Source organism: Staurois parvus, unplaced genomic scaffold (assembly GCF_062004578.1).
Source record: "Staurois parvus isolate SC_StPar_1 unplaced genomic scaffold, SC_StPar_1.0 ptg000682l, whole genome shotgun sequence".
NCBI lineage: Eukaryota > Metazoa > Chordata > Amphibia > Anura > Ranidae > Staurois > Staurois parvus.
The window spans coordinates 5,162,910-5,190,265 of record NW_028318478.1 but is presented as its reverse complement, the minus strand read 5'-3'; the positions used below and the strand labels follow the sequence as shown (position 1 = coordinate 5,190,265).

Below are 27,356 nucleotides of genomic sequence, written 5' to 3'. Positions count from 1 at the left end.
TTTCCCCTTCAACATGGAAAGATATACTCTAAGTGAACATTACATACTAAAGAAAGTTAAAAAGTGCAGCTACTTTTTGTATACGGCCATGCAATAATGAGCAATCATTTTCTATATAATAAAAAGTACATTCCCAAAATGTAACTGACTAGGATACACAATATTATCCCACTGCCTAAATAATAAAAAAGACAGATAAACTGACTACATTAAATAGACAGTATTTATTCAACAAGGCAAAATTCACAAACGTAAAATTTGTAACAGCAGTAGAAACACAAACATTAAGAGCAGGAAAAAGCAGATTCCTTCAACCCCAAGGTAAACATATTCAAGACATTTCACTTGGCAGACAGAAACAAGGCATAATGTTGTTGTATCAATGAGATTTAACCATTTTCAAAAAAAATTAAATAAATATTTGAAAAAAGACAAGGCGTTGACACTAGATTTCAAGGGGATGTTAAATTTACCTCTGCTATTTTACCAAACCGTTTGTCAGATGTTTACTGACTACTACAAAATAACCACACCCTGTAAACCTTGACTTCTGTCCCCAAAATATCTGGGTGCCAGTGGTGGTCAGACGTACACATATCAAATTAATAATATAACAAATATAGTGTAGAATATTTTAGATTTTTTTCCCAATTCTTAACATTTATACATTTCTAAACCTTCCCAAACCCAACTTCATTTTGTTAACATGCTGTGGCTTAGAACAACCAATCTATTAAAAACAGACCTTGCTTAGATTATTGTATTTTAAATACTCAAACAAGCATTTTTTTTTTTGGATATTTGGTCATACCTCACATAAAAACTGGCACTTTTCTTTGAAGACTGCATAGGGAAATCACACTTCTATGGGGAAAAGGGAACAATCAAATAGCTGTATTCAGAGATAGTAAACCTTCACAAAATGCTGTCTGTTCATCAACACTCTCACAAATAAAACCATATATCAGTTATGTGTGATTCACTGTTAGACACAGTCTACAACAATGATACACTGAATGTAAGTCATCCCAATGGCACATATATTTCTCTAACATTGCCATTTGATTACCCTTACAATCTTTATAAAAATGCAATGCTTTTCTTTATATTCATGAGCCCTAAAAACATTAATCTGAACTATTTGTAGAAAGATTCTGAATTACATGAAGATCTTTCTAAAGGAACGTTTGTTTAACCCTACATGATGTAAGGAATGATCAAAACTGACTCAAAGTCAATTGATTCAGGATTTACTTTGAAAAAAACTCAAACATTTTTCCAACATGTTTTGGAATTAAAAAAAACCCAAAAAACAAAAATCAGCATGACATTTTAGCACACCACAATAAACATGGTTGACTATACATCCATTAGACAGGACAAGTAACCATGAAGTGGCCCTTTTCAGATTGAAAAATAACACATTGAAGTCCAATAATTAATCATATGACTAGTCATTGGTAAGTGCAATTATCTGTTAAAGTGCACAGAACTTTTCCATGACAACCCTTCATTTCTGATACAGGGAAGTAATGGTATTGTTAAAGTATTTAAGGACCACAAATTCAAGAACCTAAGTTGGCTGACATGTAAAAATTTGTAAAATGTACAGCTCTACAAAATAAGTAATTTTGCTTACATAGGCTTATCATAAGTGAAGACACAACTGACATCCTGTTTGATAATCTTATTGAAAGAGGCAACAGCCATCTACTCCTCAACTTGAAACAGCTGAGGAAATAAAAGTTGTATGTTCTCCACTATGATACATATATTTATAAAAGAAAAAAAAACCTCAAGTTCAGTTCAATTGTGGTAATGTCTAAATATTTAACTAAACATGGTATCAATGACTTATTTTGCAAACTATTTAACTGGTTGCTCTTTAAATACTGTTGGCATTCTCCTTTAACAAATAAAAAGATGGGCTTTGGAAGGCAAAAAGTAGACTTGCATCAAGTTTAGACTAATCACACTTGCAGTTTAAAACATTCGCTCAAATAAAGGGAATATGGTGTTTTATGAGGGAAAGTTGGGGAACTTAAACGAGTCTTCATCTAATGCTACAAAAATAAACTTTTTAAAAAACTTATATGTAGTTATTGCATTCACCATGCCCCCAAAAACTAGACTCAAGTCCACAATCTGCTCAGTTCACTTGGCCTCTTTACACCTTGACAAGATAATACAGTATTGCTGAAGTTTTTGCAGAATTTTTGTTACATACGCTCGCACACACTGCAAACTAGGGATTAAATTCCCTTGTTAATGGTTGTAGGACAACGAGTGTACAGAAAAGCATATATGGAAATCCAACAAAATGTATTCTTAAATAGCAAGATTAAGCTGAAGATAGTAGTATTGCAAATTTTTGGGACGTATAGCCCCAGATCATTGTATATGAAAGAACAGGCACTGTACCCATTCAAGTGGATTACTTTTATCAATTACGCTTTAACTAGAACCGTAAATTAAAGAACAGCCACCACTCATCATTTTCAAAGTTCACATAAAGTACCACCCACTTAGTGTTTTAGTTTCCATTCTGAAGACCTACATTAGTACAGTCCATGTTCCTTTAGCTGCCAAAATCTCAGTGCTACAAAGTCCGGATTGCAACTGGATAGAGCAAGGACATATGTTCAGCTCCCTTTATTGGTAACTTCTGGGTGGTGTAATAATTGATTATTTCTGGCACATTGTCAAAAGGTTGACTGTTCTGTCCCAAAATATACTTGTTTTCTTTGGTACGTGAGAGCTTCATGTGCATGAATCCTTGGCTGCTCCTATAAAAGAAAAATATATAACATTACTTTGGAAAGCTTCAAGCATGTATTTATGTGTATTGTTTATTATCTATGCAGCAATTAGTGATGGGCTGAACACTCCCCTTGTTCGGTTTGCGGTTGAACATTTGAACATACTAAATGTTGGACCAAAAACTTTGAACAGGGACAATTTACTGAGCGGTATCTTCCCGCATCTGAGTATGCGATAAGATACCGCTCAGTTACTAAAATACTGCATGAGTTATATCGTTAAGTCACGTGGTATTTTAGTAGTGAAGACATTCATTCATGTTTTAGCTGTCAGCAGGGTTCCCTGCTGACAGCTGAATGTCAAAAGAATTATCAGCATTGCCCAACCCCCCATCCATACCAAGCCATTCGGGTCTGGTATGGATTTTGAGGGGAACTTCCAGGCCAAAATTAAAAAAAAAAAATTGTGCGGCGGTTCCCCTCAAATTCCATACCAGACCCTTATCTGAGCATGCAGCCCGGCAGGTCAGGAAAGGAGGGGGGGTGCTTGCTTGTGAACGATACTATGCCACATGCCCTCAACATGGGGGGGTGCTTTGGGGCAGGGAGGTCCCCCCCCAAAGCACCTTGTCAACATGTTGATGGGGACAAAGGCCTCTTCCCCACAACCCTGGCCGGAGGTTGTGGAGATCTGTGGGCTTATTGGAATTTGGAAGCCCCCTTTAACAAGAACTTATGTTCGACTCAAACATGCAGCCCATCACTAGCAGCAATATAATATTAACATCAAAAAACTATAAAAGAATTGTGCACTGCCAAAAAAAATTATGTGAAGCTCAGATATACAAAAGCAGCAAATTAGTGTCACGCATTTGAATGTTTAAAACATAACTGGTAGAATTAAAACATAAATAATAACAAGCATAATAAACTATTAAATTTCAGTGCTGGAAAATCCCAGGTTAAATGGACAACAAACAAGGATGCTTTACTTGGAATGACTTTTACTGAAGCTAGCATTCATCTTCTAGATGGAGTTTAAACTCAAGGTACAAAAAAAAGGGAAATTTGCTGTTTATGCACATGCAAGGATATGTGTGTGTTTAGAAGGGCTATTCCAAATCCAAATCTAAGCAGGTTCACTCTTTAATTAAAGATAAGTATTTTGTTTTGTTTCGCGGGCAGGGGGATACAGCACCAAACACTAGTTATATGTAATGGTGAAAAAAATGGTAAAAATCTGGTAAAAACCTTCCCTGCTGTTCTTCCTTTAGAGCCAATGGATTCCATCCTGAGCTGCTGTCTTCCAGAACTGTAAAGATTAACAGCAGCCATTGCTACAGAGAAAAGTTGTCATTGCCATTTTCACCATTCACAGAATGGCTCTTATTTTTACTAACTGACTTCATTGTTTTTTACTCTCTAACCTGAAACAAGTAGACACATCAACAAATTCAAAGAAATATCCTTAACTGCATACATGTTCCAGGTCAGAGATTCACAATTACTGAAGCCAGAATTCATACATGGCAGCCAGACAATTAGCATTTTCGAAGTAGGGGCCCAAAATGGCAGCCTACATTGTTTCTCTCATTAACCATAGGTCACCCAAGGTACATTTATAAACTTCCTAGTAGCCAAGGGGCATAACAATCTCACAAGCAATGAGTTTGGTATCGCCAGATGACTTTTATGGTATTGTAAATTACTGCTCATTTCTCTGCTTGACCTGCTGCAGTGGACAGGGGAGACATTAGGTGTCTAATAGGAAATCTTTATGGAGACCTCAGAGGCCGGTCACCAGCCAATGCTATCTTGTGATAGCAATAAAATTAAATGAAAAAATAAGTAAATATACAACAAAAATAAAAGGCTGAGCCCTGAATGACTGAAGAAAAACAAATTCTTAAGCCTGACACGCACATCCAGGGTGCATATGTGTATCCAAACCGATTGCGCCACATGTGAGGTATTGCTGCGAAAGCTGGGGGGCAGCAATAATTTTAGCCTGTCAATGGTAACTTTAAACAACTGACCTGTAAAGGTCTTAAAATGTCCTCTATGGACAATTTTTGGTATTGTCATTTTTTGCCATTTCACAGGCATGCACAATTTTAAAGGCTTGACATGTTTAGTATTGATTTACTCAGCACAACCCAATGTTTTTTTTATTGTACAATCAGTATCACTTTGTTATTATGTACAAAATTGTTTGTATTGTGTGTGTTTTTTCCTGAAAATACAGATTTGATAAACAGTTGCAAATATTGTGTAATATAAAAATTGCAACAGTTTTATTCTACAGGACCTCTGCTTTCAGAAAACAATTGTTCGAGGGTTTTAATTTATATTTTAGCAACAATACAGATTTTAAAATAAGTACAAAAATTAAAAAAAAAACTGCTAAAGCAGAGAAGTGGCTAAAGGCTTTCTTAAAATGTAACTTCACTTTGGTTGAGAAAAAATAATCCCCGATTTTAACAACCTTTGTTGCACATTCCTACCTTTTTGTTATTTTGAAGAAATAGCTGTATATTTGTCTGTGTCCATGAGTTAATATGTATGGGAGTGGATTTATAATTATTAATCAGCTGTTGCACTTGCAGGGTTCTAATGAGGAAACTGCCAAGGTCTGCATCCCTGTAGGCGTGATTTCCCTCTGGGAGTATCTCACCAAACATGACATTTTTGTTGCAGGGGATGCCAAAAATAGGACTTTTTTAATCTTAGTGCAGACATCTAGAAAAATCAGTAATCCAATCACACAAGCAGGAAATTACATTTTCAGGGGACGTTCTGTACGCCATCTGATTACAGAACACCCCCAGGTAGCTATATTGCATTTTTACATAAACTTACAGTGCTGCAGATTGAAAACGAAAGGTCATTTTTAATAACATTCAATTACAATAGGACATTTATATTTTTTAGCCAGGTAAATACAAAATGTTGGTAATATTTTTATGGTCTCTTTATTTATTAACAAAGAAACTGAGATTTAGCCTCCTTTCCAGAGCCTGTCTAGCAGTCTATTAAAAGAACCTGTTGCTCAAGATACAATGTATACCACAGGGACAGGTCAATATGAAGTTTTAATCAAAATTAGTCATGGGGAAAGCTACAATTGCCATGTTTTGCTTTAGCAAACCATACTGCACTGGAAATCTAAGATCATTTAAAGGGTTGTTTGTAAATCAAAGATTATATACATATTGTTAAAAATGTTTATATACCTAACTAAAATAAACCAAAAACTATTGCACTTTTTATTGCAGATAAAATATTCACGTATAAGCACATCTATCAAAGAAAACAAACAAAAACACAAAAACAAAAAAACCCAAAAAACTGAAGCAAAAAAAAAAAAAAAAAAAAAAAAAAAAAAAAAAGAGAAGAGGTTTAGTCTTTTTGGGTGGAATGATATCGTCTTCAGACGCCTTTCCCGAGCTATGAACAAATGCGGTTTTCTTTTTTCAAGAAATATTAATTTCTTCTTCAAAGCCCATGACAGATACATGTCTATAAATGGACAAACAATCACAAATCATAATTTGGTGGATTTTAATTTTAATAATAAAAGAATATAAGAAAAGTGATGAACTGTGCTGCTGGGATTCCACAAAAAGCAGTTTTTGATAAAGGAAAAAAAAAAAAACGCCCAAAAAACTTACATACAAAGAAATAGCTAAGGTAATAGTCATAGACGGCAATGTTGAAGCACTTTAAATGATTCAAGGTATACTATTAGAGGTATGCTGTCTTTTCTCATTAGGCTCAGGAAGGTTATCAGGAGAGGTTTGTCCTGGCTCTCAAACCATCTGCTGGATGAATGGCTCTCAGGGGAAAGTCGTACAAGTGCTGGAGAGGACAAGCAGAGATGAAGTACATATCTCTGCACTGTGACAGCATTACAATCTAATTAACTTGTTTGCTTCTACTGGGAATAATTAAAAGGATGCACAACAATATAGCTAAACCACAACACCGTTAATGTAAAAGGAACACATATTTTTCTATATATTTAAAAAAAAAAAAAAACTCTCCCAGCCAGCTAAGACAGAAAATATGGGAGTATCAATGGTATGGAAAGGGTTAAATGAGCTGACTGCTGCAATCTGAAATCTGATTGGTTGTGATAGGTTGCTGCACTATTCACATTTTCCTTGATCTTATAGTCTTCTTCAACAATTTAATTAACACTCACACAAGCATTTCTATACAATAGACACTAAGAAATTGCAATATATATATATATATATATATATATATATATATATATATATATATAAAATTACAGCACAAATAAATTGCACTTCTCTTCTCTTTACAGCATTAATCTGATTAATAAACACATCTCTTGCTTCAAGCAAACCACAATAGATAAATGGTCTCTGCTGAACTATCAAGGTTTCTAAACCGAGACTGACAGCTCAATATACAAGAAGATTTATAGCAAAAACCTCATCTATATCTTTTGGTCATGCTGCTTTGTCAACTAAAGACATATTTATTTAAGTGCAGAAGAAGATTTATCTAGCTTTCCTACATCTGGTGCTTAATCAATTGGATATAAACTGAAAAGTACTTATAAAGTGACTCTGGTGCCACTTCAATGTAATTTTCTTTGTCTCTGACTTGTGAAAGATGAAAAAGAGCCACAAGGATGAGCAACTCAAAGAGAATTTTTTACTGCAGGGAAAAGCTGCTAGACTCGAGGATGGGAACCTTGCCCATCAGTTGGTTGTTCTTCTGCCAGTCACAGCAAACAGAAATGGAACACTTAATGCCCTGTAGAAAATTAGCATTTTTATTTTGCAAAACATCAAAACCTCTGAGTGACCATCTAGACTTTATCAGTCACTTTGAAAAGTATAACTTTGCTTTGTCCCTGACCTTGGTCTAGTGTTGGTCAAGCAAATGAAACTTTGGTCCATAAAATACAACTGTCTGGCTTTCCTCAGTTGCTTATAAGGTTATACATTTTAGTCCTCGGAAATCCAAAGGTTTAAACTGTAAATCTTAACCAATTAACAAGTGTGACAGACCGCATTGAAATACATTGCTTCTCAGCTGTGCTCGTCAAGAAAGTGACAGACATGACCCGGAAGTGACGTTACACACGTCGCCTTCCACGTTATCTGCTGTTCTCTCTCCCCTCCACGGTGCTCGCGGGGGCCTGCAGAGGGGCAAGTGGGACCTGGATACATGACAGGAGCAGGCGGGGGGGGGAGGCACCCAAAACCAGGGGCTGCGGAAGCAATTGGGTGGCAGCAAAGCCACCTCACTGCTTCCATTTGACAGGGAGGAGCCTGCCTGTCAGTTGTTTACACAATCCCGGAGGCTGCAGCCATCAGATTGTGTATAAAACCCCCACTGTATGGTCCGTATGATATATGGACCTGGCAGCAAAAGGGTTAAGCATTATTGTATCTCCATCTAGAATGGCTTTTTTTCTTCTTCTCTCAATACTTAATAGAGACTCACAGTTAACACCGTAACTCCCAACTCTGTTCCTATCCACCTTTGGATAGGAACAGAGTTTTGATGTAGCTCCCCACCTTTGTGTGTCCCAGCACTTTTGCTTGTTTTCTTTACAACATAAAATAAATTAAAATGCCATCAGGAAGCACATTTCCTCATAATGGCCAAAGCAGGTGTGCACCCCCACAAACTAAAGAAGATCCTGGGAGATATAAATATCGTCAGGCATTTTAACTCTCTAGCACTGTGAAGTTGCTCATTCATAGTCCAAAATATGGGCAGGTGACACAAACTACAGAGCAGCAGTGTAGCCTAATTGTGGCATAAATGTGGAGAATCACTTCAATACAAATAGTTTAGCAGCTAAAAAGTTTGTCAGGATTTCACTTGTGTATTTATTGGTTTGACTTGTGTTCTGCTTAAAAGGGCCTTTTCTACAAAATTCGGAATTTAGTTTTGAGGCAAAGATTTTCTAACCTTTGAAAGTTTTTTTTTTTCTGTAGGATCTGTGGTATAATAGCCCCATGAATCTACCTTTCTGCCATGCTTGTCTGCTCAAGCAGTTGAGCATGGTCAGGCAGTTGACTTCAACAGGAAAATAACCTAACTAGCTCTCTCTTCAGTGGAGCAGACAGCAAGTCAGTAATCCTGGATTCTATCAGCAACAGACCAGAAAAGTAATGCAGTGGGATGAATTATTTTATTTCAGGTACTTATATAGCGCCGTCAATTTACGCAGCGCTTTACATATACATATATATATATTATATGTATATATGTAGTACATTCACATCAGTCCCTAACCCTCAAGGAGCGTACAATCTAAGGTCCCTAACTCACATTCATACATACACATACTAAGGACAATTTAGACAGGATCCAATTAACCTACCTGCAGGTCTTTGGAGTGTGGGAGGAAACCGGAGAACCCGGAGGAAACCCACGCAGGCACAGGGAGAACATGCAAACTCCAGGCAGGTGGTGCCGTGGTTGGGATACGAACCAACGACCCGTGTACTGCCAGGTGGAAGTGCTAACCACTAAGCCACTGTGCCGCCCTATTCACAAGTAGCTTGTAAAAATGCAATAGGCTTTGTGTGTTTTAACATGGGTGCATCAACAAGAAATTCAGACATGCCAAGGCTTGTTTTCCTGCTTCCATTTTGTAATGTATGTTACTTATTATTATACAGGATGTATATAGCGCCAAAAGGTTTGCTCAGCGCTTTACAATCTACTTTAAGAAAAAAAAGAAAAAACTATGTTGACTTTAACACCACAAAAAAATTACGGCATTTCATGTGCATTTTACTGGACATGATCATTGAATTAGTGTGCATTTTGCAGAACCTATAGAAGGCAAACCACTTGCATTTCCTATGTGGCAACTGTATGTTTACTGTGGTTTCCCCATATCAACTACATGCATTGTATACCTAAGAAATGCTTAGATTGAAGTCTCAAAAACCATTTCCATATGATAGACATATATAGTTCTCCAGTAATCCAAATGCCTTTCAGATTTCATAATTAACATTGATATGCTGGAGTCTCAGCTTACATACTCGCTCAAACCTGAAAGCACTGGATATACTTCAACTACTGGTACTGAATAGAGCAGCTTGGGATTTAAGAAAAAATAAATATATAAACAGGGATGAAGGGGGTGGTTAAAACAAAAACTGTTCAATGGGTAACACAGTGCTCAAGTTTGAATGTAAGATCCACCAAAGCTTACTCAAATAAGTGTGGTATGAGCTGTATGTGGGACAGGAAATTTAAATGTCGTAAAGACCTGATTCATCTGTGCCACCCATTGTGTATCCTGAAAGATTCAGCTGAAACCATTTTAGCAATGGCCATCCATTAGTTGCTGGAATTGTCACAGATTCAGAAAGGAAAGGGCAAAGAACATTGGGTTGATCGTAGTTTACAGATTGCACTTATTAGTCTTCCACTGCTTGGAGTCATTAGGAAACTTAGGCTACGTTCACACTAGCATTATGTGCAGGCGGCAGAGAGATGTTTAGGAAGCGTTTTTACCGCTTCCCAAACGCCTCTACCAATTCTGCACATTACAGCACATGGTGCTGTTCTAACGGGAGCGTTTGCGTCGCGTTGCGGAAAATTGGACGCCTCTGGTTGAGTCAGGAGGCGTTGAAGCCTCCTATTCTAGTCTACGGTGCCGCTCCGCAAATGCCCGGCCGGCGTTTGCGGTGCGGTTGTGACACATTTGCAGAGCGGTAACACCATTCAAACTGCATTATAGGCATTGGGGGGCATTTTTAACGCTCGGCAAATGCCTAGCAACCATCGCTAAACTGCGCATGCGGCGTTTGCGGAGCGTTAAAAAACACTCCGCAAATGCCGGACCAACGCTTGCCAAACGCTATAGGGGCATTTGGCAAGCGCTGGTAAAACAGCCAAGTGTGAACAAGCCCTTATCCATTTCCGCTCTTTGGATGTACTACGTATGTTCAAAGAATGAGCCTGTAATCACAAGCTGATGGTTGCAATAGCAGCTATCAGCTTGTGTGGGTTTTGTTAAGCTGGCTGCCAGCTTGAAAGTGATATGGCAGCTCCACAGACGACAATCACTGTCACCGAGCCAGAAGCATTGTGCCCCCTCTGCCGGCACCCCCCCCTCCTTCCCTGGATCTCCTACTCCTATCAAGTCCCAGGAACACTACTGCTGGCTAGGGGGGAAGGGGGAGAAGGCTGTGCGACTAAGGCAAGTCCATGCCTCTATCTCACATGCAAACACCGAAAACAGAAATGATGTCACTCCGGGTTTCAGATGCAGCCTTTCCTGGCCAGTACAGCCAGGGGACAAATCTAACCAAGCCGATTTGTGCTGGTCTAGATGGTGTGAAGGGCAGGAGAGACATTACGGGTCTATTAGATCCCTAATGTCTCCATAAAGAGCACCTGCCCAATGCTATCACACAGGGGTTCATTAACTCCTTGTGATAGCAATCAAATAAATATAAATAATTTTTTTTTTTTAATTAAATAAAATATATTAAAATGAAAAAACAAAACAAAACAAAAAAAAAAAACAAAAAAACTTATGTAGCCACCCTTGGCCCGCACAAACGCAAACCCGTGGTGTTCTCGCATATGTAAACCGTGGTCACACCACATGTGTGACATATCGCCACGAATGTCAGGGTGAGAACAGTAATTATAGCACAAGAGCTTCTAGTTTGCTATAAAGGCTTTTAACATGTCACCTATGATTTTCGGGCACCAAAGGTGTTGGCGATATTGCAGGTGCATGTAATTTTAAGACATGGAATGTTTGCTATCTATTTAGCCAATGCAACCTTTTTTTTTCATTTTAACCAAAAATGGGTATTATATTGTGTTTTGCACTAAAATTCACTATACTTTTTCCTGAAAATGTGCATTTAATAAACATTTGCGCAACTGCAATTTGCAGCCATCACCATTTTATTCTATAGGGCCTCTGTTTTCAGAAAATATATAATGTTCTGGGGGTTTAAGTAATTTTATTGCCAAAAATTTAGATTTTTACATATATGTGAAAAACTGGTTAAGGAAGTTTGTATAGCAATATTTCATCAAATATTAAGGCTATATTTATACAGGTTATTTTAATAAACAATAAAATGTAATCAAAGTTTGTCAATACAAATAAAATGTTTATCAATGAGAGCATTCAGTAATATATTACTGGCAGCACAATGGCTCATGGTTCGTGCTACTGCATAGACCCCCACTAATCACAAACACACACAAGTGACAGTAATAAGCCACTGCAACTTATTTCCACCAATCGCAAAAGTGTTAGCAGTCTAAGACCACTTTAACCACTTCCCTTCGTGCCCAGGCCAATTTTCAGCTTTCAGCACTGTTGCATTTTGAATAACAATTGCGCGGTCATGCAACATTGTACCCATATGCAATTTTTATAGATTTTTCACACAAATAGAGCTTTCTTTTGGTGGTATTTAATTGCCACTGGGTGTTTTTTTCAAATTTTTTGCTCTTCTTTTTTGTTTATAGCGCAAAAAATAAAAGTTTTTTTCTTTGTTTCTATTATAACATTTTGCAAAACAGGTAATTTTTCTCCTTCACTGATGTGCGTTGATGAGGCTGCACTGATAGGCAGCACTGCAGGGCACTAATAGGCTGCACTGATGAGGTGGTACTGATGAGGCGGCACTGGTGGGCATTGATGAGGAGGCACTGATGATGCTGCACTGATGGGAGGCCCTGATTGAAGGCACTGACTGACAGCCCTGACTGATGGCACTGATAGGTGACACTGATGGGCACTGCTGGACTGCACTGCTGGGGGCACTGATGTGCACTGGTGGATGGCACTGCTGGGAGGCACTGCAGGGCACTGATCATCAGGGCCCTGATGATCAGTGCTGATCTCTGACAGCTGCCAGTTATCTGCAGTACTTTCCTCACACTGTGACAGCATAAGGAAAGTGCTGCCAATAACCGGCAACTGTATTTACTTCATGATCTGCTGCATCATTGGACACAGTTGATCACATGGTAAAAGGCCGCTGTGATTGGCCTTTTACTTAATCACATGATCAGCTGTGTCCGTAGGACGCAATGATCATAGATATCGCCGGGTGCATGCACCTGGGGGCACGCGGGAGGGCATGTTCTGGGAGGACAACATATGACTCCCTCCCAGAACTGGGTAGCCTCCATTCGGCTATAGTGCGGTTACCAAGTGGTTAATATTCAGAAAACATTTGTATATAAGGCTGTCAATGTAGTAGAGATACCCACAATTGTATTTTATATCACAACACATACTTTAATCCCTATTATGAAGTGTCAAAAACTAGCAGCTGAAATATAATTTAGTACAGATAAATTTGCCAGGCTTGTGTGATTCAGAATATTGCCCCCCAGGTATATGGCTCATTTTCTGCTCCTGACATTTTGTGTCCTCTGTCTTTAATGAGCCTGCAGAGCTGGAACTTTTGGCATTTTACTGACATTTCCTCTTAAAGAAAAGATAGAATATCATGTAGCTGCACAGGCAGCATATGTTGTCTGTATTTATCGGAGTCTCTCTGAAAAGTGTGTCTGTCACACTCTTGTTCTCATTCATGCACAGCAACATACTTTGCTATTTTAAAGGCTTTTCCTTTATCAGTTAACAAAAATACATATTTTGATAATGTCAGAAATGAATAACACTATCGTGCAAGAAGTATATTTTTAAAGAGAGAAAGGCACACACAGCAGCAGTTCAATGTAAGTGCCTTGAATACACAGGAGAAGTAGTATCAGCCCCTTGACAACCACAATCTGTATATTAATGTTAAATGTCAATTAATCTAGGTGCATTGCAGCTCAAGGCTCCATTAAGAGTACTCAGCTGCAGAATCAAGAATTACTCTGTGCAGTATGTGAGCATGTGATCACGATCATTGAAAAAGGCGATTATACTAATAGAAGACAGTTGTTAATTTCCTCAGGACCTGTACAAATAATAAAGAACTGATCTGTGTGGTTCCTGATCAAATGATCACAAATGATTAGACAATAAGAAAGAAGGTTAATTTATTACTATGACAAATTACACTTTTGCCTGAATTGCTGTGTCTCCTCTCTCCTTAGTCGAAAAATACAATATCAGTACCAGTTATTGACAACCCTTTGTTTGTAATGTGAGTTGCCCTTCCATGTGGACCTTGCTGCAAAGACCAGTTATAGGTTGGGGTGGTTGCCAATTTTTTGTACAGTTGGATGTATTCGGTGCAGGTATGAACTGGACGCCTTCACTGTCATTGTGCTCTTGCTTCCTTTAAGGCAGGATGAGCTCCCTACAGGCATACCTGCCCTTAATCATCCATTCTTATATGTGCCCCTACTATGGAAGCTCTGGAAATGTAGTTAGTTAGGACTGCAGTATACACAGATGTCCCTTGACGGCTTACGCATACTTTTATTTGCAAATGTGTGTATACAATACCTTCTATTTTTAATGCAAACTGTTAGACAGAGCCACTTTGGTTGTTTTGCAGGCTGGTTGGTAAGGGTGCCAGGAAATCCTGTTTGTTTGTGATGTGGGTTGCCATTCCATGTGCACCTTGCTGCAAAGGCCAGTTATAGGTTGGGGTGGTTGCCAATTTTTTGTACAGCTATTGACATGTGTGGTTTAATCATGTGGTTTTAAGATCAAAAGAACTCTCAACTGCCCTCAGAATGAAAGTTGTGAATGCATGTGTGCGACAAAAACATTTAAAACCAAATTATTTAAAATCAATTGAAATCATTTACAAGTGGCAGAATTTAAAAATGACCGCTAATTTGTCCAGGATTTGCTGACCCAGAAAGTTCAGTCCAAACGTTGCCTTTTTGATGCTAAATGAAGTCACCAAGAGACCAAAAATGTGATTGTGAGATCCACATATCAAGATTCCACCAAGTTTACATACATAGGAGGTGTGCCAGGAAAAAGTTGCAGGCTATAAAGAACATTAACCACTTGCCTACCGGGCACATATACCCCCTTCTTTACCAGGCCAATTTTCAGCTTTCAGCACTGTCGCACTTTGGTTGACAATTGCGTGGTCATGCAAGATTGTACCCCATATGAAATTTTTATTTTTTTTCTCACAAATAGAGCTTTCTTTTGGTGGTATTTAATCGCCGCTGGGCACTTTACTTTTTGTGCTATAAACAAAAAGTGAAAAAAAAATGAAAAAAAAAAAAAAGTTTCTTTGTTTCTATTATAAAATTTTTTAAATAGGTAATTTTTCTCCTTCACTGATGTGCGATGATGAGGCAGCACTGATGGGCACTAATAGGTGGCACTGATAGGCAGCACTGATGGGCACTGATAGGCGGCACAGATAAGTGGCACTGATAGGTGGCACTGACTGGCATCACTGCTGGGCACTGATTGGCGGCACTGGTAGGCACTGACTGGCAGCACTGCTGGGCTGCACTGATGGGCACAGGCGTGTGGCACTGGTGGGTGACACTGCTGGGCACAGGCGTGTGGCACTGGTGGGTGACACTGCTGGGCACAGGTGTGTGGCCCTGCTGGGTGGCACAGGTGGGTGCACTGCTGGGCACAGGAGGGCGCACTGCTGGGCACAGGAGGGCGCACTGCTGGGCACAGGAGGGCGCACTGCTGGGCACAAGTGGGCGGAACTGGTGGGTGGCACTGCTGATTGGTGCAGATCCCTGCTCTGACAACTGCTGGTTCTCGGCAGTACTTTCCTCACGCTCTGACAGCTCTCAAGACCATTGCAACACTATTGTTGCAAGACATACTGATGGCATTGGTTACAGAAGGATTTATAAACTTCTGAATGTTTCAGTGAGCACTGTGGGGTCATAATCTGAAAGTGGAAAGAACATCATTTCCCCATAAACTGACTATGACCAGGTGCTCCTCGCACGATTTCTGACAGAGGAGTGAAAAGAATTATCAGAAGAGTTGTCCAAGAGCCAAGGACCACTTGTGGAGAGCTTCAGAAAGACCTGGAATTAGCAGGCACAATTGTTTCAAAGAAAACAATAAGTAATGCACTCAGCCGCCATGATCTGTATGCACGCTCACCACACAAGACTCCATTGCTGAAGAAAAAGCATGTTGAAGCTCACATTTAGACAAGCCTGTGAAATACTGGGAGAATATAGTCTGGTCAGAAAGACCAAAATTTAATTCTTTGGATGCCATTATACACACACCATGTGTGGTCAGATGGCACTGCACATCACCTCAAAAACACCATCCCAACAGTGAAGTTTAGAGCTGGGAATATCATGGTGTGGGGCTGTTTTTCAGCATACGGTACTGGCAAACTTCATACCACTGAAGGAAGGATGAATGGAAAAATGTACCAAGACATTCTTGATAAAAACCTGCTGCCATCTACCAGGATGGTAAAGATGAAACAAGGGTAGACATTTCAACAAGAAAATGAACCCAAACATAAAGCCAAGGAAACTCTCAATTGGTTTCAAAGAAAGAAAATAAAGCTGCTAGAACGGCCCAGTCAATTACCTGACTTGAATCCAATAGAGAATCTAAGGAAAGACCTAAAGATCAGAGTCCATAAAAGAGCCCCATGGAGCCTTAAAGATTTGACAACTGTGTGGAAGAATGGGCCAAAATCACACCTAAGCAATGCTTGAGACTAGTTTCTCCATATAGGATGCATCTTGAAGCTGTCATTACCAACAAAGGATTTTGTATGAAGTATTAAATAAATTCCATTCAGCATGTTCAATACTTTTCACGTGTCATTCCATAACTTAATTTCTGAACTTATTTCTTTTAGTTTCATTGTATGTATGGATTGCATGGGTTGTCACCGACATATGGTGAAAACATCATGTTAATAGCACCTTTAGAAATATGTTTACTAATAAAAATTGGGACGTGTTCAAAACTTATTTTACCTTTTATACGCATACACACACAATACAATACAAAGTGTATGTCGGTGCTGATTTTTAAATGCAATTGGCGGCTTTTTTTTTTCTTCACTATAGCTCACAAGATTAGCTGTCACTTTTCCCAGAGTTACAGGAAACATTGTTTCTTTTAACTTGGGGAAATAAACTAAAAGAAAACGCTCTCTCTCTTTTAGCTGGGGGGAAGTGAAAGCTGAATTTCTGAGCTATAATGAAAAAAAAAAAAAGTGGTAATCCCCCTTTCCATCAACATGGGGACAATGTGCTTGGAGGGGGTGTGTCCCTGCCCCAAAGCACCCCCATGTTGAGAATATGTGGCCTGGTATGGTGCAGGAGGGGGGAGGGGGGGGCGCTCGCTTGCCCCCCCCTTCCCTGACCTGCCGGGCTGCATGCTCGGATAAGGGTCTGGTATGGATTTTGGGGGGGGACCCCCATGCCATTTTTTATTTATATCGGTCAAGGGAGTTCCCCTCAAAATCCATACCAGATCCGAAGGGCTTGGTATGGATGGGAGGGGAAACCCCACGCTGTTTTTTAGGTAATTTTTTTAATTGCCGGCAATTCTTTTACATTAAGCGGTCAGTGGGGAACCCCGCTGACAGCTGAAACATTAACACATGGTTGTTACTACTAAAATACTGCATGACTTAATAAAATAACTCATGCAGTATTTTAATAGCGTTTACTTTTTTCTGACCTCCGGAACGGATTAATTGGTTTTGAATGCATTCCTATGGAATATTTCACTATACGAAAAGTCCTGCAGAAAGAATTAAATTTGTAAACCAAGGTATTACTGTGTGTGTATATATATATATATATATATATATATATATATATATATATATATATATATATATATATATATATATATATATATATACACACACAAACACACACACCGTGTGTGTGTATATATTTATATACCTGTTAAAGTTTGCTAGAGGGTTTCTGCTTTCCAATATTATCTCCCAGAAAAAGGCTGCCAATCTCTATAACAAGCAGTTACATGAAAAATACAAGAATTCTTTGTACACTAACACACAACTCTGTCATCGCATTATAGGCCATTGTGCTAAAAGGAGCCTCCAAGGCGAGTTCAAGGGTCAAACCCGCCTGATTTCCCTTCATAAATGTTTAACCATTAAATTTGAAGGGAAAACCATGGACTGCAGGTGTTTGTAAACTGCAATTGATAGAGTATAACAAGGCAAACTAGATGCACTGTAGGTGAAAAAACAAATGCAGAAATACAGGTAGATATGAATAAAAGTATCTACAAACTGTTTTGTGAAAGACTATAGGATTAGAACGTGTCTGTGAAAGACTGCAGGATTAGAATGTTACTCAAGAAGATTTGCCAACTTTGAGCCAGGGAGCAAAGAGCAAACCTTTCAAATGACCATTAGCTATATGGCATGTACAGCAAGTGTCAGACAGCCAACAAGGTGAGCAATACCATATGTATGTGTTACAAACTGTTCCTTGAAATCTATTCTTACAATTACCTTTCCCTTTTTTATCTGTTCATTGATAAATGAGAGAGGGAGAGAGAAAGAAATTGACCTACAGGCAAGTACAGTTTTACACAACAATACAGTACAGAAGACCATTAGACCCCACTTAGACTTGACTATGTCCCAGTTATGAAGTCACAACTAGCTTTATCATCATGTAAAGCAGCAAAGCTTCAAAACCCGCCATTTCCCAAAATTAGGGAATTTCCCCACTTAGACAACTTTCTCTGGAACAGGCATCCCCATGATAAGATTTCCCCTTTTGTTCTGGTGACCACATTTTGAATTTTTAATCATCCCTGTTTTAGTGGCACTGGCCACCAGTACATATAAAGGGGGCAGATTTCCGCAAAGGGAACAAAAACAACCTCCCCCCCCCCCCCCCAAAAAAAAAACAAAACAAAACACATTTTGATATTCTATTGATATAGAGATGTCCTTATGTTTTTTCAGGACCCTGATGAAGGGAGCATATTTGGACCATCCAAAACTCATTGGCTACTCTTTTGATTGTCCCCCTGAATTTGGAATAAAGTGGTATATACAGTTGTGTTCAAAATAATAGCAGTGTGCTGAAAAAAGTGAAGAAAGCTCAAAATCCTTCTAATAGCTTTTATTTCCATACACACAAATGCATTGGGAACACTACACATTCTATTCCAAATCAAAACATGAAGAAAAATATATCAAATTTGTGTTGTTCCTCTAAAAAAAATTGAAGAAAAGTGAATATTAGATGTTCAAAAAAATAGCAGTGTTTGTATTCTTCTTTACAAACTCAAACATTCACTATATAAACTGAAAAATGTTTGAAGATTTTGCTTTCCTTTGAATCACTTAATGAATATTTAGTTGTATAAGCACTGTTTCTGAGAACTGCTGTACATCTGTGTTGCATGGAGTCAACCAACTTCTGGCACCTGTGAACAGGTATTCCAGCCCAGGATGATTGGACTGCATTCCACAGTTCTTCTCTATTTCTTGGTTTTGCCTCAGAAACTGCATTTTTGATGTCACCCCACAAGTTTTCTATTGGATTAAGATCCGGGGATTGGGCTGGCCACTCCATAACGTCAATCTTGTTGGTCTGGAACTAAGATGTTGCACGTTTACTGGTGTGTTTGGGGTCATTGTCATTTCAAGGGCATTTCCTCTTCAGCATAAGGCAGCATGACCTCTTCAAGTATTCTGATGTATTCAAACTGATCCAAGATCCCTGGTATGCGATAAATAGGCCCAACACCGTAGTATGAGAAACATCCCCATATCATGATGCTTGCGCAACCATGTTTCGCTTTCTTCACAGTGTACTGTGGCTTGAATTCAGTGTTTGGGGGTCGTCTGACAAACTGTCTCCGGCCACTAGACCCAAAAAGAACAATCTTACTTTCATCAGTCCACAAAATGTTGCGCCATTTCTCTTTAGGGCAGTCAATGTGCTCTTTGGCAAATTGCAACCTCTTCAGCACGTATTTTTTTCAACAGTGGGACTTTGCGGGGGCTTCTTGCAGATAGCTTGGCTTCACATAGGCGTCTTCTAATTGTAACAGTACTCACAGGTAACTTTAGATCTTCTTTGATCTTCCTGGAGCTGATTGCTGGCCGAGTCCTTGCCATTTTGGCTATTCTTCTATCCATTCGAATGGTAGTTTTTCGCTATCTTCCACGTCTTTCAGGTTTTGGTTGCCATTTTAAAGCATTTGCGATCATTTTAGCTGAGCAGCCTATCATCTTCTGAACTTCTTTATAGGTTTTCTCCTCTCCAATCAACTTTTTAATCAAGGTACGCTGTTCTTCTGAACAAATGTCTGGAACGACCCATTTTCCTCAGAATTTCAGAGAGAAATGCACTGTAACCAGCATGTACAACATTTGCTGCCTTCCTTCCTTAAATAAGGGCAATAATTGCCACCTGTTTTTCAAAGAATGAATGACCTCACTAATAGAGCTCCACACTGCTATTATTTTTAACATGCCCCTTTCAATTAGTGATTCAATTACACAGAATCAGCAGCATGCATGTCATGACTGTTGGGTCTGTTGGATTTCCATTACTCTACTACACCTGCTAGTAAATTTGTTTTTGGTAGAAATGATATTTCTACATGGCAAATGTGATTGATCAGGTTAGTGATGTCTGACTGCTATTATTTTGAACACAACTGTAAGTCTTTCAGCAGTGATGTGTGGCGCTTCAATTCACTTTTTGTTAAAAAAAAAAAAAAAAAAGAAACTTGACAGAGGGTTTAACAGTTTTACACTATACAGAATTTTAAAAAAGTTGGTCTATATATATACTTTTACATATCATTTACAGAACTTGGGCATATGATATATATGGGGGTGCATCTGCCAGGACCTGGTCCCTGACTGTGTTGTGGTAGTGCTGACAGCAACTCCTCTGTGAACAGATGTCACACTTGTCATTATTAAACATAGTCTGTTACACTGTATTTTGCTGCATCCCTTATGAGCACTTTCATAGAGCCCTATGATCTGCTCAGCTAGTCAATCTAAGCAAATTGCTAGACAGAATTCAAGAATAAAACTTGTCACTATAAAGCCTTTAGTTGACCCAGCTTGGCTTGAATTAAAGTGAGCATTTTTAAGAGAAATATAGGGACTGCTGCTCCCTGGCAGTTATACGGTTGTCAATACTTTAAAAATACTATCACAGAGAAATTATGCATATGAGGAAAGTCAGAGAAAGGTCAGAGGTCCTTATCTGCATATTGGTCCTGACCTGTGACTCAACGTATTGAAGCTAGAGTACCCTCTTAGTTTTGCAATATTTGGAAACATTTGTAATACATTTTTTGTAGAACTGCATTAAAAAAAAAAAAAAAAAAAAAAAAATCACAAAGATTGTAATTTTAATTTGTAAGTAACTATCACATCGTATGCTTTCTCTAGAAAGCATGTACATTACCCAGTGGCCTCAATGTGAGTGGTCCAGCTTTAACTAAGGTAATTGAGTCATAAAAAGTTAAATGAATTAGCGCATCCCAGGCTGCAGGAACGTTTCTTGTTTATTAAATAGCATTAGTATTTTCTTTATTTTTTCATATGGAAAAATCATTTTTTTAGGGTGGCTGGATAACATTACTAGCGCAGAGTACACTGTGTGAACAATTATTAGGCAAGTTGTATGTTTGAGGACTATTTTCATTATTGAACAACTACAGTGCTCTTGGTCACTCCAAAATGTTTATAAACCACAAACCTAAATATTTAAGAAATTAAAAAGTGAGGTTTTGGCCTTCTTAGGAGAATATCTATGTGTGCACAATTATTGTGCAACTATAAGGTGTGCACAATTATTATGCAACTAAATAAAAAACTAACATTTTCCCATCTCATTTATTTTAATTTGTTAAAAAGAGAATAATAAACAACTTAATATGTGTAAACAATTCTGACATTAATTATTTGCCCTCCTGAGGATTTACCCCCCTTCCTGACCAGGCCATTTTTTGCGATATGGCGCTGCGTTACTTTAACAATTGCGCACTCATGCAACGCGGCGCCCAAATGAAATTTATGTCCTTTTTCCCCACAAATGGAGCTTTCTTTCAGTGGTATTTGATCGATGGTGCATTTTTATTTTTTGCGCTATAAACAAAAAAAACAAAAAACACAATTTTAAAAAAAATAAACAATAGTTTTGACTTCTTCTTATAAAACATATCCAGTAGCCGCCAATGGTGGTGCGGGTAGGGCGGCGCACGAGTGCCCCCATATATAGACACATATGATTTTGTGCAGCCCTGGAGAAGTAGTTCTGCTATAGGGCAGTCGGGAAGTGGTTAAAAAACAAAACAGTATAGCCACCCTTCTTGGGTCTTCTTGAAAGATGCAGGCTTTTTCCTGTACCATGGCTTGAAGAAAGTGTTGATCTCCTTAGGCCACACTCTCCCTCATTACATAAATACACATCACCTGATATGCCTAAATCCAATAGGCATTCATGTTTATACAGATTTGAGTTGGACAATATGCATAAAAATGATGATTTGGTCAAAATACTCACTTGTCTAATAATTACGATTGCCTAATAAAAGCTATTTTGTTAAAAATAATAAAAAAAAAAAAAAAAAAAAAAAAAACTTTTTAGCAAAACACAATTAGGACAAACAGCAACAAATCAGAAATTCATTTTATTTTTGTCTGGCTTAGTGAACTGAAATGTGATGGCTTACTAGGGGCCAATGTACCTTGCACATCATTATTGCTGTCCAGATTCCTTTTGGAATATGCTTAATTGCATAGACAAATACATACTGTAAGGAGTCCTCCAGACTTTTTCCCTAATTAATACAAAAGCTATGTACAACTGATTAGTTATCATTCAATTAGCCAATGACACTTTCAAAGAAATACAACACCAGATCACTTTGTTTCAAATACAACGCCCATGTTAATTACAGAATTTTGAATCTCTAATCTAAGCAGGTGGCTTTGGTTCTAAAGTCTGAATACTCTTCAAGCGTTAAGTCAAATGCTCAATATGCTGTGCCATGAGCACATCTGCCAGTTCAGTGTCTGATTCCAAAGGGATCACAACGTCCCGTTTACTCATGCATCCAACGTCTCCAAAATAAAGCACATACCAACACCTTATGCTGAAAATTTCACACACAAACCATTGTCTTCATAATTCCACCAACAGTAGAAAATAACCTCAAAAACTGGCTTGCAAATGTAAATGTAATATGACATACATTTAGATATCCAGTCTATACATCTGGAAACCTTAAAATGAATTGATAACCATGTAGCAATAGCAGTGCACAGTACTATTCTGTTTTAAACTGGCAGCTTCTTTTCTTTTTCGCTATAAATATATCCATTTTGCAGATGTGCTTTCCTACTTATCATTGCTCCCAGTCTTCAGTTCTTCCATCATGTGGCATTCTCTCATCTCCCATTTTGCCCTTGCCTCTTTCAAGCCTTCTGGCACATGCACAGATTAATTCCATTAGCTGTAATAACCAATGCTTTATAAATCAGTGAATAAGCACTATTCAAGGCCTGTAGCTTGAAGATGAGTTCAGAAAGGAGATAAAGCAGTGACACAGCCTAATGCCACCTGTACCGATTCCATCTGACAGCCTAATGGCCCTGTTGCTTTTAATTTAAGTCTCTTTAGAAAGCTACAGGCTTTTTTCCCTATTTACTTTGTTGAAAAAAAAAAATAACCTCAAGGAATACAGGTTTTGTGTACAATGCAGCACATGTGACTGCTATCTTTATTCTTTCATATAGATAGGAAGATAAAAGACAGACAGATCCTGGAGATTCTGGCTTTGCCTTACTGGACATACACTGACAAGTGTGTCTTTTAGAAATACTATTATTTTGGCTGCACATACACAGTAGTTTAAACAGGACTCAAGTAGTTCATTTACCACCACAAATTCACTGCACAAACCTATGTAATGAGTTCTGTGGGTGTTGTAGGTAGTCATTCACCTTGTCACCTTAGAATGAATTGGTTGTTATTCCATTTGACTTCAGATAGGAAGCCTAAGAAACTCTGAGGAGAATGGATAAAACAGTAATATACAGTGGAGATCGATGGTGGACTTTATTACTGGTTCTTATATAGAGACATCAATTTATGCAGCGCTTTACATATATATTGTACGTTCACATCAGTCCCTAACCTTCAAAGGGCATACAATCTAAGGTCCCCAACTTACTTTCATACATACACATACTAGGGCCAATTTAGACAGTATCCAATTAACCTACCAGCATGTCTTTGAAGTGTGGGAGGAAACCGGAGTACCTGGAGAAAACCCACGCAGGCACAGGGAGAACATTCAACCTCCAGGCAGATTGTGCTGTGGCTGGGATATGAACCAACAACCCTAGAACTGCCAGGAGGAAGTGATAACCATTTAGCCACTGTGCTTCCCCAGTTTCACAGTTCTTGATCTAACTAGTGAGTTCTAATGGTAAGAATCATTTCACACACAGCCTGCCCCCCATCACTCAAATGAATTGTGTGCCCTGTGCCAACAATAAAATACTTTTATTTACTAAAACTGGAGTACTCCGAATCTAGTGCAGCTGTGCATAGTAGCCAGTCAGCTTCTAGCTTCAACTTGTTCAATCAAGCTTTCTATGCAAAGCTTTCTATTTCTATTGCTTTCTATGCAAAGCTGCACCAGATTTTGCAAACTCCAGATTTAATAAATCTCTCCCAAAATGTTTTAGGCAACAATCCATAGTGTAATTAAATAGATAAGGTTGTAGAGAGGCACAGGTCCATCTCGTTTAGTCTGTGTGATGTTTATTCTCCAACGAGTCACATAGCCCTGTATTTTCTGCTTCCTGAAGAAGGTATCAACGTTTTACTTGACGTTTTCAACACTCTTAGCTAGGACCACTTCCTAAGGGAGTTCCACATTTTTACTATCCTAACAAAAAAGAACTATTTCTGAAATCTAAAGCTGAATCTCCTTTCTTCTAGTCTCAAATCATGACTGAGGTCCTCCATTCACCTTATTAATTTTGTTGGCCTTTGCTAAACTCTAATTCAGAAACTTTTTGTAAGGATTGGTGACCAAATCTGAACTGCATATTCAAGACTAGGCCAAAGCAGTGTTTCATAAAAGGATAGAATTACTGATTTATCTCTTGAATGTATGCTCGTTTTAATGCATGAGAGTATTTTGCTAGCTTTGTCAGCTGTGGTTTGGCATTGCATGTCATTGCCAAGTCATTATCAACAAGCACCTCTAGATATTTTTCCATCACTGATCCTCCCAAAGGAGCCCCATCTAATCTGTATTTTGCATGTGTATTTTTGGCACCAAAGTACAGAACTACTTTTCTCAATATTGAACCATATCTGCCATGTAGCTGCCGAACCCCCTAATTTATTAAGTTCTTCCTATAACAATGCTACATCCTTTGCTGAAGTTATTTCCTGGCATAGTATCATTACCAAACACTGAATTTGAGATCTTAATTCCAACATTAATATAATTTACAAACTGAACAGCATTTGCCACAGGCAGAATCCCAGGGCACACCACTCACAACTTTTCAGTTAATAAGTAATTTATCACTACTCTCTGGAACCATTCATATAACTGGTTTCCTATCCATGTACATGCAATTTCATTGTATCAATTTCCAACAAAACCTATTTTAAAGATTAAACATTTATGAGGTACACTTAGAGATGGGAAAGCCTGGAAAAAAAATTGAACATTGAAAAAAATATGTTTTTTCCTTGTTTTTTTTCCCAAAACCATTTTTGTTTTTTTTTCTCCAGGAAAATTGGAAATAAATAAAATAAAAAAGGAGCTTGGAATATGTTTGTTTAAAATAAATAATATATCTTTAACATGGTATTTAAAACTATATAACATGAAGAACCTAATGAAAGATTTCTGAGACTTTATGTAAAGTTCTCTAAGCTGAAGACAAGCAAATCCTGGAATACAATTCAAATAACACTGTACTTCTCAATGCAGTTCTTATACAACAGAAATCTGCATTTCTGCTACTAGGGGGAACTGCAGGGGAAAAGCTCCAATTTAGTTTGCTAGTGGGCTCCATCTTGTACCTCCTACAGCTGGGTGATTGTTGGGATACAGTAATACTCCTCCCAGGCCTTAATTGACAGGTAAGAGGGTACATTTGACAAATTTGTTTATCTTTATAACCTTTAAAACATCCTACTGATGTGATGTTTACCTATAGTCTGGTCAGTAAATTGGTTTTTCTTTTCTTCCTCTCAGTAAAATGGGGAGACCACCATCTAAAACAGTGTTTCTCCACCGGGGCACTGCAAGAGGTCCCCAAGGGATCTGCCAAAGCAAGCAGAAGACTGGTAGATTGCAACTCCACATAGCTGACAGTCAAGCTGCAGAGCCAGAGTGAAACAACTTGCATCGCTTTAATGCTCGAAGAATGATTGCGGTTATATCTACAGCTTGATGACCACATCAATGTTCCGAAAGCTGTACATATGAAAAGTATTTCAGGGGATCCCCAAGATCTGAGACTTTTTTCCAGGGGTTCCTCAAAGAAAAAAGGTTGAGAAACACTGATTGGAAACATTTCCACAGTTCGATTTCTGCTGAGAGCAACGCTGCAATATGCAGTGTAAAAAAAATGGCTTTCAATTTGTAAGACTACTCCACACTAAATTTTTTTTCCAGAGAAAAACAGAGAAAACATTTTTTTCTAATGGCTTCAAAATTTCTGGAAATGATACATCTCTAGGAACAGTATGCAATCCCCTAGCAAAACCTAGATAAACTTCATCCATTGGTCTTCCACCATGCAGTTTCTCACTTAATTCCTCATAGAATGATAGCAGCTTGGTCTGACAAGAACAGTCTTTCATAAATCCATGCTGGTTGTCACTTATGATACCTTTATCACAGACATATTTCTGTTCTAGAGTCTTTTAGCATTCACTAAAATACCTTACATACTATTTATGTTAGGCTGACTGTCCTGTATTTTCCTGGTATACTTCTCGATCCTTTTTTGTAAATTTGTACTATTCCAGTCAGTAAGCTATCCTTAAAAATTTAAAAAAAATAGCAACTTGGCTATAACCCGTAATGCATATAAGCCATTTGGACTTGGTGATTTGTTAATATTTAGTTTCTCTAGTCTCTTTTGTACCTGGTTTTCAGTTAACCACAGAAATAACTTTAGTGAAACATCATTATTATTACTGTTAACACTATCAAACCCATCTTTTTCATCTGTAAAAACTGAATAGAATAAAACATCTATTTAAACTAAATGTAGGATTTTGTTTTACTTGATGTAGCACTGCATTTCTTGTATTCTATATTAGTGCCTTAATTGCTCCCTTGCACAGGAGGTCACTTCGGCTTAAAAGACCTGTTTTTATCATTTGTTTTTTTTAAACTAGAATTTAATGTTGTAGTTTTATGTTCATTACCCAATGGAATACAATGACTAATGCATTTGTTAATTAATCTTTAAAACTCTCCCACTTGCCTTGAGTGCGCTTTGTTGCAAATATTTGTCCCTTGAGTGTAGTTACAATCATGGTCATCATCCAATACCCTGGTTGCATTTTAAAGTATCCAATCAGTGGGAATTCCAGTAAAAATGTAATGTGGAACTCCAAACAAACAGCTAAATGCACAGATGAATCGCACAG

The 27,356-nt window shown here is 38.2% G+C and overlaps 1 protein-coding gene across 3 annotated transcripts in view; it reads right to left on the bottom strand.

Annotated features, from left to right (window-relative positions):
• Positions 1–205: 205 nt before the first annotated feature.
• Positions 206–27,356, bottom strand: part of SHF (Src homology 2 domain containing F) — a 324,986-nt gene continuing 297,835 nt past the window's right edge. For all 3 annotated transcript variants that reach the window (XM_089652425.1, XM_089652423.1, XM_089652424.1), the window contains one exon: positions 206–2,786. In XM_089652425.1, the coding sequence (XP_089508551.1) occupies positions 2,600–2,786 (187 nt within the window). In that variant the 3' untranslated portion in view covers positions 206–2,599. The remainder of the gene's footprint in view (positions 2,787–27,356) is intronic.